This window comes from Cnephaeus nilssonii, assembly GCF_951640355.1.
Source record: "Cnephaeus nilssonii genome assembly, chromosome: 13".
Taxonomy (NCBI): Eukaryota; Metazoa; Chordata; class Mammalia; order Chiroptera; family Vespertilionidae; genus Cnephaeus; species Cnephaeus nilssonii.
This window is the reverse complement of record NC_137084.1, coordinates 51,403,981-51,421,956: the sequence shown is the minus strand read 5'-3', so window position 1 is coordinate 51,421,956 and position 17,976 is coordinate 51,403,981. Positions and strand designations below refer to the sequence as shown.

Below are 17,976 nucleotides of genomic sequence, written 5' to 3'. Positions count from 1 at the left end.
ATGCTCAGTGTTCAGTAAGGCTTTTATTGTGCTATGTGAGAGGAAATGGTGTTTTCATAACATTTGTCATATCTCCTAATTGAAACCCTCATTGAAAATAAAATACTCAGTCACAGTAGCTTATTTCCCAACAGAGCTCATTCCCTTTATGGGAGCAGGAAGGGGCTGTAGATGATGCGTTTACAGATGGGAAGAAACAGAAAGAAGGGCTAAGGCAAGTTTGTTCTGTCTTTGTAATGTCAGAGGTGATGCTAAAAACAAGGCAGACATTTCTTGTTGGGATCTCTCTCCTGAGGTGGGCCAGGAGGCGGTGCTACCTCTTCTGAACAGCAACCCCATGAAGAGCCAGTGGATTCCTACACTGGTTATGGGTCATTCAGTCACATGGGTCATTTGCTGTCTCCCATCATCCCCCTGTTCCTAGCAAGGGAGAGATACTATGAGAGGTTCAGGAGGGATGCATGACCTCTCCCTTCCCCTTTGTGGCCTCTGGATAGTTCGGTACCTGTAAGAACTATGGTGTCAGCAACAGGAGAAGGGAGATGGTGCCTATCAAGTGCCCAGTATGTGTCAGTCCCTTTGCTAGGTGATTCTGCGTGTGTCGTCCTATTTGGCTTAATCCTTACTATAACTGTTGTGAGGCAAATATAGTAAATTCTCTTCATTTTATAGGTTTCAGAGAGGTTGAGTCACTTATTTATCTGTGGTTTCACAGTTAGGAAGGGAGGAGGGAGATAGGCAGGATCTGAATCACCCCACTGTCTCCCTGGGGTCTCCCCTGCCATGAAAGAAGAGGGGAAGGAAGGCAGGATAAGCTTGTCACCTTGGAGCAAAGAAAGAAAGAAGGTGATGGAAAGGTTGAAATGAGATTAATCACACGGAAGGAGGGTAGAGAGACTTGCTCCTTAGAGTTAGTGAAATTCCACTGTCAGGTCTTTCAGAGCTGAGGCCCATGGAAAGATTCCATGGCCTGGCAGCAGCTGCACAGTGAAAACCCTGGCACCAGCCCAGCTAGATCCCAGCCCAAGCACTCCAAGTTTGAGTCCCCGTCATTTGCATCCTTCTCCCGTATACACCTGCATTCCTGCCCTCAAATGCTCGGGGAAGGGCAGAGAAGCTCCCGGGTGCTCCTGCAGCGTTCCAGAGACACACAGAGGAGTGTTAGGATGAGGCTCCTAAGTGGGGGACAGAAGCTCTCCAGTGTCTTGTCCAGCAGTGACTCCACCAAGTGGCTTCTTACTGCAGACATTTACACCAAATACATTAGTGATGGAGAGCTGGGGCTCTGGAAAACAGAAACGGTACGCAATCCACGAGTGGCAGGGCAGGACCAGAACCGAGGTTTCTCTCCTTACTTCTCATCCCCCCCACCCCCCATGCTTCCCTACAAGTCTCATTCTTTCTAGAATGGATCCCAGGATTGAAGACAGAAAATAAAAAAGTTTTAGGAAGATTCTTATAGCTATTAAGTTAAGTGCCAAGCCAATAAAGGCAAAACTGAGGAAGAGGCCCTTTTCTTAAGGTGCTCTGCATTAATGAAGGTGACCTTGCACAGAAAATATAACTAAAGCATACAGAATTTTCTCTTATCCATTGATCTTTTTTAGTCTAGCAGAAATAAACTAGAGGCCCGGTGCACGAAAATTCTTGCACTGGGGTGGGGAGAGGGGATCCCCTCAGCTCGGCCTGCACCCTCTCACAGTCCAGGAGTCCTCAGGGGATGTCCTAAGCTAGTCTACCATATTTTAACTTTAGGAGGTTAATTATAGTAATAGACTCCCCCCCTCCCAAATCAGGTATATTTTGCATAGAAAGGAAAGTCTTGAAAACATGCACATGTATTTGCTTATCTGACCACCCATCTATCCATTTATTTATACATCCTCTGTTATAGTAGATGCTTTGTTCCAAGCACTGTGTTAGGTAAAGCACCTTGCTCCCTAGTAACTTACTATCATCTAGCTCAAACATTTTATCTATGAAAACATCTTTAATACCCTACACAAAATTAACCCTTACTTTGTGATTCCACAATCCTTTGTCACTAGCCATTACTCAAATGTGTCCACCGTGTACCATGTACTGTGTTAGGAAGGCACTGGGGTATAAAGTAAGAGTCAGTTCTTGCCCTTAAAGAACTCAGTCTAGTAAGGAGACACACTAGTAAACCAATGATTGCAGTAGGTTATTGTGACGGTGAGGCAGCAGAGGTGTAAGCAGTGTAAAGAAGAGAGCACATGAACAGCCTAGCCCCATGCCGGAGGTGAGAGTGGTTGGCCCAGGGCCGTGGCAATGAGAACAGATGGGCATGAGACTAACGCTAGGAGGAACTTTCTCCTGCTGGTGCCTCTTTAAAAGGACATCTCATATTTTATTATGGTTAGTCAATATTGTGTTTATCTTTCCTACAGACTGTGAGCTCTTTGAGATCAGGGGTTGTGTTTGTTTTTTTTTTTTAATATATTTTATTGATTTTTTACAGAGAGGAAGAGAGAGGGATAGAGAGTTAGAAACATCAATGAGAGAGAAACATCGATCAGCTGCCTCTTGCACACCCACTACTGGGGACGTGCCCACAACCAAGGTACATGCCCTTGACTGGAATCAAACCTGGGACCCTTGAGTCCGCAGGCCGACGCTCTATCCACTGAGCCAAACCGGTTTTGGCCAGGGGTTGTGTTTTATTCATCTTTGTATTCTCCCAGTGCTTAGTACAGTGCTCTGCACATATTAATGAGCTATAAATGCTGAGAAGGAGCAAATGAAGTGCAGAGAGAGTGGTGAAACTGAGCTAAAAGATAAAGGCAATTGAATATGGATAGCCTCAAGAATCAACTGGAAGGCCAGAAATGGGTAGCCTCCTATGAGAAAGCATTTTGGCAAGGTAATGCAATTACCCTTTCAGGAAATATTTCAATGGCTTTAATCCTTGAGGCTGTTCTCAAGATCCGCCAGTCATGAGAACACACTGCTTTCTAATGGCTGACAGTGTTAAATCCCATCACAAGTGTTTTTAGAGGCTCAGGGAGTCGCTAAAACAATAGTCTGTTGTTCTAAGATCCTAGTAGAGGGGAACCATGTCTGTATGTTTGGGGCAGGGGAGAAATAACCTTTGTCCCGGCAAAAGCCAGAACATCTGTATGGTCGCCTTCAGCGTGCACACACTTCCATGTACACCATCAAAGAGCAGCTGTAACTCCAAATCAGAGAGCCTTTGTGCCGCTGATTGGCGGCAGGGGCTACCGGCCACTCAGTTTCCTCGGCTAAGCTGGAGTGAGCAGTGGGCGACCCCGCCTGCCTCATCCTCTCTGGATGCCGATGCCCATGTAAATTAGTCTCTGGGAGCAAACAGCACAGTGGCATGAAGTGAGTCCTCAGCTGAGAAGGCCTGCAGTCTGAGTCCCAGCTTTGTGAGTAAGCATTAGGAGGTGGAGTTTCCTGTTCTTGAAGGGGAGTCATAAACCTGCCGAACCCACTGGATTGCTGTGAGGATTAGGCCAGACCAGTGGTCGGCAAACCTCGGCTCGCGAGCCACATGCGGCTCTTTGGCCCCTTGAGTGTTCTAACGCCACTTCTTCAAAATAGACTCGCCCAGGCCGAAAACAGACTTCTGCGCACGGGCCACGAAGTTTCAATCGCACTGTACGTGCGCGCCAGCACGTGGTATTTTGTGGAAGAGCCACACTCAAGGGGCCAAAGAGCCGCATGTGGCTCGCGAGCCGAGGTTTGCAGACCACTGGGCCAGACCATCGATAAATATATGAACATCCTATTATTTGCCAGGCACACTGTTTGGTGCAGGGAAAACTGTGAGTGAAATGGACCCTGACTTCTCCCTCGTGAAGCTTTCAGTTTAGTGAGGCAGACACCTGATAAACAAATATTACAGATAAGTGAACGGTTCAAATGTGTCAGGTGCTGTGAGAATTACAGGGTGGGTTGCAGGAGAGAATATGGGGCTGGGGCTGGGGAGCCTGCCTCATCCGAGGGTGCCAGCGGCCTTCTCTGAGGAAATGATGTTCTGTTTATGGGGGGTGAAATTGCATTTCTCGACGTGTGAAATTTATGCAATTAGAAGGGAAGACTATCATTGTTATTTCTCAAGGTCTTCTGATTTGTTCTGACTCAGCGGTCTCTCTGGAGGATAGTTGTCTTTCAGTATCTTCTGTTCTGTGCAGGGAAATTCGGGGAGAAGTGAGAAGCATTTTGCCTTTCTTTTTTGGTTATTTTATTAGGCCATAGAACTGATAGATGACTTCAGAAAATGTGCACTTTCAGCAGGTTTATTAACCTCTTTTTATAAAGAAACTGCTGAAGCCTAAAGAGACCAAGTGACTTGGTCAAGGTCACAGAGCTTAAAAGTGGTGGAAGAAAATGATCATTTTTGTCTGCCGTGGCACCATTTCTGTTTTCACGAACAAAGATAATACCTTAATACATTCATTTGAACTTTGAACTGGAAAAGGTGATGAAGTTGGATTTTCTCCCTCTCCAATTGCTGACTGAATGACACCGCTCCCTGTATCCTGACTCTTAAATATTGCATTGTGATTAAGAGCAGGGACTCTGGGACCAAACTGCCGGGTGGAATTGGCTCTGGAACATACTGGCTGTGAGATGTTGAGCAAGTTAATTAATGTCTTTGTGCCTCATGTGAGCATTGGATACAGTTAAAGTACCTACCTCGTAGTCATTGAGGGGATTAAGTGAGTTATTACATGTAAAGTGCTTGGAATGGAGCTTGACACATAATAAATGCTTGTAGACACAGACAACAGTGTGGTGATAGTCAACAGGGGTGGAGGTAGGTGGGGGAGGGCAATAGGGTGGCGGGAAATGGAGATGGAAAGAGACTTTGCTTGGGTGATAGGCACGTGATGCATTGTGCAGATGATACTTTGTTGAGTTGTACACTTGAAACCTGTATGCTTTCATGAACCAATGTCACTCCAATAAACTCAATAAAAAAGAAAAGGGAAAAAAAGAATAAAGGGGAAACTTTTAAATAATCTAACAAAGAAAACACACACACACACACACAACAACAACAACAACAACAACAACAACAACAACAACAAAAACCAAAGCAAGCCCCTATCCCTAACCAGACACACACAACAGATTAAAAAAAATAAAAAATGATAAGTGCTTTTCTTCTTAGGGCAAAAATAACAATGAAATTATTTGGGTGAAGGTGTTTCCACTTCTAAAGTCAAGCAATGCTTTTTTTTCTTTTCTGCTTCTCCAACCCGATCCTTCTTGTATGCCTTTACAGCTTCAGATCTGGGACACAGCAGGTCAAGAGAGATTTCGGTCCATTACTCAGAGTTATTACCGAAGCGCCAATGCCTTGATCCTCACCTATGACATAACCTGTGAGGAATCCTTCCGTTGCCTTCCTGAGTGGCTGCGGGAAATAGAACAATATGCCAGCAACAAGGTCATCACTGTGCTAGTGGGTAAGTAAGGACTAATGAGGAAGGAAATTTATTTTTGGGCATCAGAGAATGTATAATCACATAAAGCACTGGTGCCTCCCAAGAATATAATCTACAGCTATATAATTCAAGCAGTCAGCCAGCATTCAGTTCTGCAATTGAAGAGAAAATTAAATAAGTCCTATCCCATGGTGATGGTTTAGAAAAAGAAAGTAGAAAATACTGCTGATTGATTTTTCTATCAATGTAGGCTCTAGGGAAGAAGATAGACTGCCATGAAATTATGTGGGCTGATAAACATTATTTTAAATCTAATTATGAGATCATGAAACTGCTGGTCTAAAAGTAAAATATATCTCTTTAAGTTGATAAGGAATTCATTATTGAAGCAATTGTTTTTTGCCTAAAATGTGGACTTTGGCTAATTTTGTCCCATCGTGCATTTATGCTGACTTGAGAAATTCTTAATTTTCAGAAAGAATCTACTAAGGGAAATTCTGCAGTTTATTTCATTTTGTAGGAGAGTAAACCTCTGTTTAGCATGGGGGAAAAACAGAAAACAACCCATGATTTTCTATGGTAACAAATACATCCATTTAGCCCAGGCCGGTTAAGCAATGGTTAGAGCACCGGCCTGCAGACCAAAGGGTCTGGGGTTCGATTCCCAGTCAAGGGCACCTATTTCAGTTGCAGGTAAATTGTTGGAAAGATAAAATACACCATGAATTATTCATGTGGTTACTTCATTTATAATTTAGAACTTCAGAAATTTTACTTAACCTTGTTAATCTTATATCTGTATTTCCTTTTTCTCATGCCAAAAATCCCTGTCCCAGTGACACTTGCATAACCACTCACTCGCTTTATCCCCAACAAACATTCATAGCAGCCTCAGAATAACAACGCCTGTACTACCACTGACAAGATGATTACTGCAAGAATTTAAGATTTCTTTTCTTCAATTCTTTTTGTTCTTGGGGTATAGTGACTAGGGATGCATAAATTACGGTCTCTTAAACTCACATGAAATCGTTTCTCTGTGTGGTTATGCTGCTTCAGGATAAACAGGCTCACTTGTTTAATTTTGCTTTCAATTTTAGGAATTGCTTTTTAAATTTAATTCCATATTAATTGTATAGTTATAATTAATTAATTATGTAAAACATTTATAAAATTCTGAAGTCAAATCTATAAAATAAGGTATATTTAGAGAGTTCTAGTTTCTAGCCCTCCCTACCCCTTTTAAAAATATATATATTTTTATTTATTTCAGAGAAGAAGGCAGAGAGAGAGAGATAAAAACATCAATGATGATAGAGAATCATTGATTGGCTACCTCCTGCACACCCCCGACCAGGAATCGAACTGTGACCTCCTGGTTCATAGGTCAATGCTCAACCACTGAGCCACGCTGGCCAGGCTTAACCTTATTCCTTTAATGGGTAATCATTATCTTAAAATTAAGATTATGGTTTATTGTCCCATTAAAAATAAGCAAATAAACTGTGTGTATATTTTTCATCCTTATTCTTAGATATACAGTTGTATGTTATACACGACTTTTTTCTACTTTGCTTTATTCACTTAACAATATATCCTAGTATCTCACCTGGAAGCATATAGACACATTCCTTATTGCTTTTCACAGTGACAAATTACTACGGGCCTATTATAGTGTATTTAGCCAGTGCCCAGAATAATGGACATTTGGGCTGTTTCCAGTTCTTTGCCATTACATATGGCACTGGTATTTTAAAATAAACATTCCAGTAATTATACTCCCATTACTTGGCTTTACAACCCCATCTGTCTGGTTTGACTTCAGATATGGAATTGAATTTTGCTATTTCTGAGCCTGCAAAAAGTCAAATGATGATTCCGTCTGTGATTCTACCACTGTTTTAGGCAACAAGATTGATCTGGCTGAAAGGAGAGAGGTCTCCCAGCAGAGAGCTGAAGAATTCTCAGAAGCTCAGGACATGTATTATCTGGAGACCTCAGCCAAGGAATCGGATAACGTGGAGAAACTCTTCCTTGACTTGGCGTGTCGCCTCATCAGGGAAGCCAGGCAGAACACACTTGTGAACAGTGTATCATCACCCTTACCTGGAGAAGGAAAAAGCATCAGCTATTTGACTTGTTGTAACTTCAACTAAAGGCCAAGGCAAGGAGAAGCAAGAGGAATCATCAGCTGTCCCAATGGGCCACAAATTGCTGGGGAGATCTGGCGACGATGATGGCTCCCGCTCTCAGACCTTCTGACTCCTGAGTTTACAAGCATGGCAGGCCAAGGGCCTAGTCCACAGGCCGGGATTAGCAGAACATATAATGGTTTCATCCTTTTGCAGTCTGGAGTCAGAGCAAGGAGACGATTGCACTAGGCACTCCATGACCTGCAGAGCATGTTGCTTTTGTTTTTTAAAAAAAGCAAGCAAAAGCGCATTCCTGAACACAGTCCAGGGGAATCCCTCCTGCACACCAGTGGGTGCGTGTGGGGGCTGTTCTTTAGGGCTTCTGGGGACCTCGGTTTTCTTGTCCACCAGAGAAACCAAAACTGGGAAGGCCAAGTACTGTCTCTGTGGTGCGTGTCGATGACCCCATGGAGGTTTTGAAGTATTATTTCTCTTGTCTACAGGCACTTTCAAGAACTTTGGGATGTAAAGATGAAAAGAACCTTTACCCATGACCAAGAGTTAACATTTATTGTTTTAATGATATATACAAGCTCATGACTCCTTTTGGTGCTAATGATTCCGCTATTTCACAGACCAAATGTTTTAGTACATTGATGTCCTTAAGTGTATTTCATAGAAATAAAAAAAAAAAATGAAGGGAAGTCCATGAATCGGCACTCTTTCTCGAAGTCTTGTTATACCTTTTCTAGGGTAGATTTGTTGGAAAAGAGAATACTTTCCTTTCATGTTCCCCTCTAAATCTTACCATTTTCTTCTATTTTCTCATCTTTCCTGCCCTTTGAGTAAATGGAAAAATTTGAAAAATGAAAAATAAGAATGTTTGATACAATATTCTGATATAAAAGATTAGCTCGAAGACTCTGAGTACGTGTGAGCAAACAGATCTGACCAAAATACTGTGGGTTCATGGACTGCAGTGCAGAGCTCCACGCAGAGCACAACCCTTGAGCGGGTCACATCTTTCTCTCTCTGGTACTATCTTTCCTGGACAGACCAAGGCCTGGGGTTTTGTAGGTTTTTAGTATAAGTGAAAACAGCAACAGATGAAAACGCTCATGAACCATTTTTGTGTCTTCAATGATAACCTTAGAAAGTTTCTGCTGCGGAAGCAGGTTCAACGGTCATTTGTCACCTCCTTTGTGTCGGAATGTCACCTTCAGGCCATACCTTCTTTCTTGTTTCTTTTCTCTTTTCCTCTCTGTCTTTTCTGGTCTCTCCCTTCTTCTCTTCTTTCCTCCTTCCCTCTTCCCAACTCCCTCCTTTCCTTATATGCATGTGTTACTGAAAATCTCCAATTCAAATGGAGGTGTATATGCCTTTACTTAGCCAATTTTAAACCAGGATTCAAAAATGGAAGACATGCTGCTGAATATGTATTATGTCTTCAGTGCCATACTTTGATACCTTCCAATTTGTTCACTGATATAAATGCAAATTGGGAAAATAATTAAACCTGTATGTTGTTGATGCTGTCAGATGTTTATGTAGCTTGCTGCTTAGCATAACTGAGGGATGAGTAATGGGATAAGGATATAATATGCAATTAAACTGTTTCTGTAGATGGTGGCAATCTCGGTCCTGATAGGTTGATGTTTGAAAGCTAATTTTAAAGAAACGAGTCATGTAGAGACGGTATTGATAAAGCATTTTTAGCATTCTCTAGCCTGTTTCAGAGTGACCCACCTCTTGCACATGGGAACTATATAGTATTCTTTAAGGGACTTGGACTGGTTGGCCCCACTGTGTTTGTGCTGATTGTATGGGTAAGAGAGATCCCAGAAGTTTGGATTGTTTTTATTTTAGAATTTCTCTCTACAAGAAAGAAAAATCATTTTAATAAACACCAACCAAAATAATTTATAACTGTTGCCTTTCCATCTCCATCTTCCCCACTAAGCCAATAACTAAAGGTATTCAGAAACAAGTTGATCAAGGTGGGCAGAACTTCTCTTTTTAAACTGTAAGGAAATGTCTCTACATTTAGATTTATTATCTTTAAATTAGGGCAAACATCCAGTTACCATAGGACATCATGACCCAACTTTGTCTCACAGCAGCAAGTGTATTGAAAATAAAGTTGCTTTGTGAACTCAGAGGATAGGACTGTATTAGATTGGACACATTTTAACAGCTTCTAGTCATTCTAGCATCTGAAATTCTTTTTTTTTTCTTTATTGATTAAGGTATTACATATGTGTCCTTATGCCCCCCATTACCCTCCCACCCCCTGCTTGTGCCCTCATCCCTCCTTGTGTATGTGTCCATTGGTTATGCTTATATGCATGCATACAAGTCCTCTGGTTGATCTCTCTCCCTTACCCCCACCCTCCCCTACCTTCCCTCCGAGGTTTGATGGTCTGATCGATGCTTCTCTGTCTCTGGATCTGTTTTTGTTCATCAGTTTATGTTGTTCATTAGCATCTGCAATTCTCATTCACCCTCCCCTGTCTACCTTTGGCTGCACTGAGAAGGGGATTAGAAGGTCTGCTCTTGGCCTCTTTCTTCCCTGTGAACCTTCCAGCCTTTCTGTAATGTACGGTCACCCATCCATGGCCCATCAGCAGGACAGATGAGAATGTAGGGCTTTCTTTCTTCCTTTTTATTTTATTTTATCTTTAGTTGTGTGAATTCTAGATTAGGCCTTATGGACACTTATTCACTAATGTAGCTCAAGTTTGAGAATAATCCCTGATAAAATGGTAGGTGCTTAATAAGTGTAGTTGAATAAATAACTTAGTGCCAAGGGGAACTTTTTTGGTTAAATAGAAATTTCTCAAAAAGAACTTGAGAAAGGACACTAATTAAATGTGGTCTTCTTAATCTAGGCCAGGGCCTAAACTTACTGGTTTGCCTTCTAGTTCTGACTGTCATGGCAATATTTGCTAAGATGAGTCTTCTTAAATACAAAAGAATTCTCATTTAATGGTGAATGAAAAAGAGAGTTACTTTCTCATAAATCAGTTTGGCTTAATTTGAAGACTATCAGATTCCGTGTCTATTTCCATTTTTGGTGTGATCTTTTTCTTCTTTTAATAAAGTTACTAAATACATCGCAATAAAAATGTATCCTGTTCATGTCATCGAGTCAGGTTTGGGAACATCTGTGAAATCATACAGCTTGCTGATTATTAATGATTTATTATGGTTTTGTGTCGACTGCATCCTCAAAGGATTTTGTGCTTTCTCTTTTACCTATGCAAGGATTTTTATTCCTTTATATGGCTTTTACTAGATGTATTGAATTATATTAACATTTAATTTTGATTATATAGGGCCAATTACCCTTTCTGTGGATTACTTAGATTAGTCTATTAGCTTTTCCTGGCCTTACTTTTCCCCTTTTAGTCTTTCATGTTCACATCTCTTCTTGAGTAAAGTGGCTAGAAAACGAAAAATGAAAGTCAAATTGATTGATTTGATGTCATAATTTCTGACTTAGGATTTGGTAAAAGCCACTGGCCAAAGTTAGATATTTGGATTAGGATTATTTTAGGCAATAAAGACTTCTGAGAGGGTGGAGGGAGAATTTAATAGAAAATTGGATGCATATTCTGTTCATGAATATATGTCCTTGGAGGACACTGGTGACTTCCAGTGTTAGATTAATGATTTGCCTCATTTCCCCTTTTAGCCATCTCATAATTCTTCCAGATTCAGCATCCACTTTCAGGTAATGAATCATTCTGAATAAATACCAGTTATGATTTTGAATTGGTCTTCCAACTAAAACCCAAACATCTATTATTATTATTATTATTATTATTATTATTATTATTATTATATATAAACCAGCCACATTAGCTCTGGAAGAGCTCCTCTGGGGTTTGCCCTTTCAACTAGAATTGGTTACTTATTTTCCTCAACCATAGTACAGGCAGATGTGTTTTTGTGTGTGTGTGTGTGTTTATTTATTTTTTTATTGATTTCAGAGAGGAAGGGAGAGGGAGAGAGAGTAGAAACATCCATGATGAGAGGGAGTCATGGATTGGCTGCCTCCTGCACGCCCCACACTGGGGATCGAGCCCACAACCCGGACATGTGCCCTGACCAGGAATCAAACCGTGACCTCCTGGTTCATAGGTCGATGCTCAACCACTGAGCTACGTTGGCCAGGTGTTTTAATGCAAGTATAATAATACTTCAAAGACTTAACTAGAAAATCAAAAGCAGTGAAAAAAACATGTGTGTCCCATTCTTTAGTCATAGCATTATAGTTGGACACTAATTTGGGGATAAGAGAGGGATGTTGTTTTCTTTTCGGGTCTCATTTCTATCACAGGAGCCTGTGTTTGGAAGGAAAATTGCATTTTCTTATTCTTCACATTGGGCAGGAAGCATACTAAATTAAGAACTTATTATCCCTTGAGACAACTAATTAATGTAGTAATGTTAGACCAAGGGAGATGACACTTCATCTCCTTTCATAAAATGTTGGAGTGTTATAATCATTCCTGGAAGCCATGCTTTGAAATAAGAAACAAATTGAGGCATAACAAATATGTGAAGGAATTTAAAATTTAAGATATTTGAATATTTGAAGGATTTTGGGAGATTTAGCTTGGGAAAGAGAGGGAATACAATTAGTGCGTTAGAGCAAGGCTCTGGTTCAAAGGGGTGTATTGAGGCCCCTTAAATAGAGGCCATAGGGCCACAGAGTTGGGCTCCACGTCTGAGAACATTCTCTAAAAGATGTTCACTATGGAAGGGGCTGCTTCAGTAATAGTGTTTTAAGCAGAGGTTAGATACGAGCTCAGCAAAGATGATGTAGACAGGGTTCCAGAAAGATTAGGTTTTGGACCAGATGACCTAGTAACTTAAGATTCTATGTTCCAATGCTTTGTCCCTCATAACATGTTCAGTTAAATATTTGTTGACCCACAGCTAACAATTTGAAACAAAAAGGCTTTGCTCTTCTATGAAAAGTGAGTCCTACCCTCCAGGAAGGATGTTGATTACATGTGTTAGGCCAAGACTACTTGCCATTATGCCCTAGGCTGGGGTTGCTTTGTCAGTCCATCCATTGATGTTCTGTTGAAATCACAAACTGATTCTTGAGTTAAACATTTTTAAAAAGGTATTGTTTTAGTAGAAGTTACATGAAATCATGAAAATTGTGTGTTTGTCACTTGCCAGAAATAAACCAGACTCAGGTTAGTAAATAATTGATGTCTCTACAGGATTTCAGGATAGGCCTTTTCAGTAGAGCAACATCTTCAGCTGAAGGTCCCATAAATGTACGAACATGAAGTTTTGCAGCTCCCATCAGAGATGGGCTGGTGGATCACTGGCATAAACAGTCCCCAAGTTCTATTTTGGAAAAATCTCAAATGACATTTGGTTTTATTCTCTTGAAAAAAACATGATCTGAAAGTGATTTTAACAGAAAGGAGGCCAAATTGCTTCATATAAAAAGTAATAAAACACAGTCTTTGAAAACCAGAAATAACTATAAGCAACATTTGCCAATAAATCCCATGACCCAAATAATTTCACCTGCAAAATAATATGCATCCTTGCTACACTGATAGATTCATTGGCCTTTATTAAAAAGTCATTGGTTTCACCCTGTTGGTGTGGCTCAGTGGTTGAGGGTTGTCGACCTATGAACCAGGAGGTCTCGGTTTGATTCCTGGTCAGGGCACATGCCCAGCTTGCAGGCTCGATCCCCAGTAGGGGGCGTGCAGGAGGCAGCAGATCAATGATTCTTTCTCATCATTGATATTTCTATTCCTCTGTCCCTCTCCCTTCCCCTCTGAAATCAATAAAAACATTTATTTTTTTAAGAAGTCATTGGTCTTGCATCAATAGGAACACTTGAGTTTGGGTGAAACCCTTTGATTACTTTGGCTAAGAGGACAGAACATAAAAGCTAGCCACCTCTTCATTAATTGACTTCCTGAGGTGCATGAGTCAAAATTTTATTTTCCACTGAGTTAAAGCAGAAATTTTGGAGATGTTGTATTCTAGTTCCTGATGGAATCCTTAGTGGGTTGTGATTCTGACACATAAGGGAGATGTATAGAAGGGGAAACACTAGGCTAGGTGTCAGGAGTCCTAGTACTGCCATGAATTAGCTGTAACTTTATGCAAAGCACAATCTCTTGAGTATCAGTTTCCTCATTGATGATAGACATATAATACCTGTTAGGATTAGTATGAAAATTAGATAAATTGCAAGTATGGTGCTTAGTAAACAGTAAGCACTCAAATATTAGGTTTTTCATCTTTTTTAAAAAATATATATATTTTATTGATTTTTTACAGAGAGGAAGGGAGAGGAATAGAGAGCTAGAAACATTGATGAGAGAGAAATATCAACCAGCTGTCTCCTTCACACCCCGCACTGGGGATGTGCCCGCAGCCAATGTACATGCCCTTGACTGGAATCGAACCTGGGACCCTTCAGTCCGCAGACCGACACTCTATCCACTGAGCCAAACCGGTTTCAGCAGGTTTTTCATCTTTGATTAAGAGCAGACTTTGGATGATCTCATGCAAGCATAGATTCTTTGGACAAAATAAGGAAACCTTTATGATTTCAAAGAAAAGAGCTCCATTTCTGAAAGGGTCTTAAAAAGAAGTCACTTATTTGATCCATCAGTCTGCCTTTGGGTATTACTGTTACCCAAGAGACTCTTCATTTCTTTACATATTTCAGGAAAGGCATTCTCTCTCTCTCTCTCTCTCTCTCTCTCTCTCTCTCTCTCTCTCTCTCTCCCCCAATAGGTAATTCCAGGGTTGTAAATTCCTCTATCAGGAAACTTAACCTTATTACTGAAATACCTCACAGTGCAATTTGAACCTGTTTCTTCCTGATCCTATTCATGGGAAGGAAAATGGGTTGATCCTATCTTCTTTTTAAGGGGCCATGTTTGGCATGTATTATTGCCCCTTTGCCTCATTTTTTAAAATGACAGTCAGAAAAGCTCATCAAGGTGATAATAATTATTCCTTGAGGGAATGTCAGGATAGGTATTTATAAACTCTTAGCTTCTTATTGGTATGATATTTGGATCATAATCTTACTGTTGGTTAACTCTTGAATTATCCATGTGTTTTTCTTCCTTATGTAATGTAATGGATAACAAAGTGTGCTTCTGACGAATTATTTTGGTTGTGTGGCTCTTGTTTCTTCCTCTTGGTAAAAATGGAGTCATAATTCCAGTGATAATCTACTTTTAGAATTTAATTTCATAAATGACATTATTTGATGGACACATATACCAACATCGAAATTTAGCTGGGTTTCTTTCCCTTTTTATGTGTGCACTAAATTCTGAAATAAAAATTGGAGTACCAAATGCCTAATTAAGCAAAAATGCATGTACAGAATAACAAAAGATAAGAATCTGGTCTGTTAGGATAATTTGTCACTAGTTGGTTGAATGGTGCATAGCTTTTAAGGTTACTTATGCCTGAATTAGATAACAATAGCAAGACTTGATAAATCTTCTGAAAAACAGCTGCTAAACCCATTGCTTTCTGAACTGTAATCATTAAGAATAAATATTCTCTTCTCCTATACAATTGCCGAATGCTGGTGGGACTTTCTTGTAGGCTATTTGACAATGAATGTTAATTCATTTAAATAAAAATTTAAAACAAAATCCTCTTATCCCTTTAAGGCATGTTGGGGCTTTCATGTCCCAGTTGTAGAAAATTTCAAATGATTGGAATGCTGGCTTCTAATTTCTGCTCACTGAAGTCTCCTCTAGACATACAGATTGTTGGAACTCCTTTGATAATATGTATGGGAGCTACATCAATGTATTTGTCAATACACTTACATAAAGGTAAGTATGTAAAATTATACACTTTCAGCAAAAACAAACAACCCCAATAAACCCTCAACATTTCAGATAATAAAAGGTTAAGAAGAGATTTTTGATAATCTAAAAGGAAAAGTGTGCCCCATATATATTGTTGTATACACTTTAATGCATGATTTTTTTAGTACAGGGATGAAATAATATGCAAAATATATCATTCTGGAGGTTTTCTCAGCAGCTAGTAAAAATATTTAGAGAAACTGTTTTATGAAGACTTAAAAAATCCTTGACACCCCCCCTCCAATTTCCTATCTCTTTTTATTAAAACATGGATCTTAACACACAGTTTGACAAACATGTTAGTCATCAAATCTTATGAACTCAATTCTTAATATTTGGCTGTTGGTTTTAAGCATAGGCTCTCAGTAATATCTGAATACACCAGTATATGAAATCTAACCATCAGCTTCAATGCAAACATAAGACTTGGTTTTAAATGTTAATATCAGATATTAGCAGTACACTGTACCATGTCTTATGTGATCATGTTCTTTTCCCCTTAATAAAAAGCCTGTTAGAAACATAAGCCCTTAATGACCTGAGTACAATTAGCTACAAACATTCTGTAGAAAGGTGGTTGTGTGTGAAAACATCAATCAATATTAAAAAGGAGGGCTAGGAAACAGGACTCTAAACAAAATATTTTAAATAAAGTTGCATCTCTCATTTAAAAATTAAGATATAATTCACACACCATATAATTCTATGTACAGCATTTTTGCTGTAGACATCTTTGTTGTAGCATCTTAGCCGGAAACATTTTTTCCAAAAATGTTTTAGCCGCATAACTAATTGTTCATAAGGCAATTTTGCTGTAAACGATAAAAAAAGTTTGTCTTTTGTTTGGTTTCATTTCTCCATTGACAAACCAACCACTGTAAAAAAAGATAAAATAACTGCTTGACAGTTTGGTTTTGTTTGGTTGGTTTGGTTTCTTCATTGACGAATCAACTGCCTTAATGTATTTAAGCTGGTCATCAGTTTAGTTTTATATTCCCATTGACAAAGTTTTCTCAGTTACTCCCAGTTTTGTATTATATATAAATCTTAGCTAGCCCTTATAATGGCCTATACAGTGACGAGTAAAGATGCTTACAGTGAAAGTACTTAGAACCATACAGTTCACCCCCTTAAAGTGTACAGTTCAGTGTTTTTTAGTATTTTCACAAAGTTGTACAACCATTACCACTCTCTCCAGAACCATCATCCCAAAAAGAAACTCCATGCTCATTAGCAGTCACTCTCCTCCTCTGCAACCCCTGAAGCATCTGGGAAGCACTAATTTACTTTCTGTCTCTACAGACTTGCCTATCCTGGACATTTCATATGAATAGAATTATACAATATGTGGTCTTCTATGTCTGACTTCTTTCTAAATTTAGCATACTGTTTTCAAGTTTCATGTTGTAGCATGAATCAATACATTTATTTTATGTCATATTCATTTTAAATAATATTTCATGGTATGCATATACCACATTTTATTTGCCCATTCATCAATTGATGGATATTGGGGTTGTTTCCACTTTGGGGCTATTATAGGTAATGCTGCTATGGACATTGCGTACAAGTTTCCTGTGTGGGCATATGTTTTTACATCTTTCTTAAAAGCAATTAGTCTAGCAAATGTAGTTGTGTGTTCATTTAAGCAGAACTTCTTAAACTCCTATTTAGGGAATGCAACCTATAACCTTAAATCAATTGTTCAATGAGGAGACTGCTACATATGTCCATAAGAATTTTTCTATGAGCCTATCATTTAGATATGGTAATTTCATGAAGACCACTTCAGTCTTGTAGAAACTGAGTTGTCATCATATAAAGAATTTCTAAAAAGAAATTTTAGGGACAGCTACACATCATGCTGGAGAGGAAAAGTACTCATTCAATCTTCTAGGACTCAATGAAGGAGCGCTTTTAACATATAATTTCCTTTATATATCAACTGTCTTTTAAAGTTTGGATTTTCCTCCTTGAAAAAAAGATTGTCAAATAGCCAAACCACCTGGCTGTCCATTGTAGCTTAAGTGTTTATTATTAAGACATAATTCATACTGAGAGTCAAAGTAAGAAGAATGTATTTTGTGTGCAAAGGATGAATGTATCGGTAACTTTATTTGTAACAGAATTTTTTTAAACAAGATGAATGGAAGTTGCTCTCCCATGTACTTGTATATAAATAAACATTTCCTGTTGCCCACATTTGGAGGATGATATGCTATCAAAGTTCATAAAAAGCAAATGAGCTTTAAGTACACTAATGTCTTTCAGCATGACGGAATTTGGCCATCTGGAGGCCTGAGTTTGTAGATTTTCTGACTAACCTGGACAATTCATTTAACATTTTGCACCATGGATTTCTCCTCTATAAAATAAGGGGCTAGACAGAATAATCTTTAAGGTCTCTTAGAACACTAAATAAGACTACTCTGCTATACTTAGGATGTGAAAGTAATGTGTTAGTTATTTCTAATGGTGAGAAAGATGCTTTATCTGATTACATATTGGAAGGAG

The 17,976-nt window shown here is 39.4% G+C and overlaps 1 protein-coding gene across 4 annotated transcripts in view; it reads left to right on the top strand.

Annotated features, from left to right (window-relative positions):
• The window catches only part of RAB30 (RAB30, member RAS oncogene family), an 81,084-nt gene extending 63,557 nt beyond the window's left edge, over positions 1-17,527 (top strand). For all 4 annotated transcript variants that reach the window (XM_079787611.1, XM_079787612.1, XM_079787614.1 and 1 more), the window contains 2 exons: positions 5,276-5,459; positions 7,344-17,527. In XM_079787611.1, coding sequence (XP_079643737.1) covers positions 5,276-5,459; positions 7,344-7,594 — 435 coding nt within the window. In that variant the 3' untranslated portion in view covers positions 7,595-17,527. The remainder of the gene's footprint in view (positions 1-5,275; positions 5,460-7,343) is intronic.
• Positions 17,528-17,976: the final 449 nt, after the last annotated feature.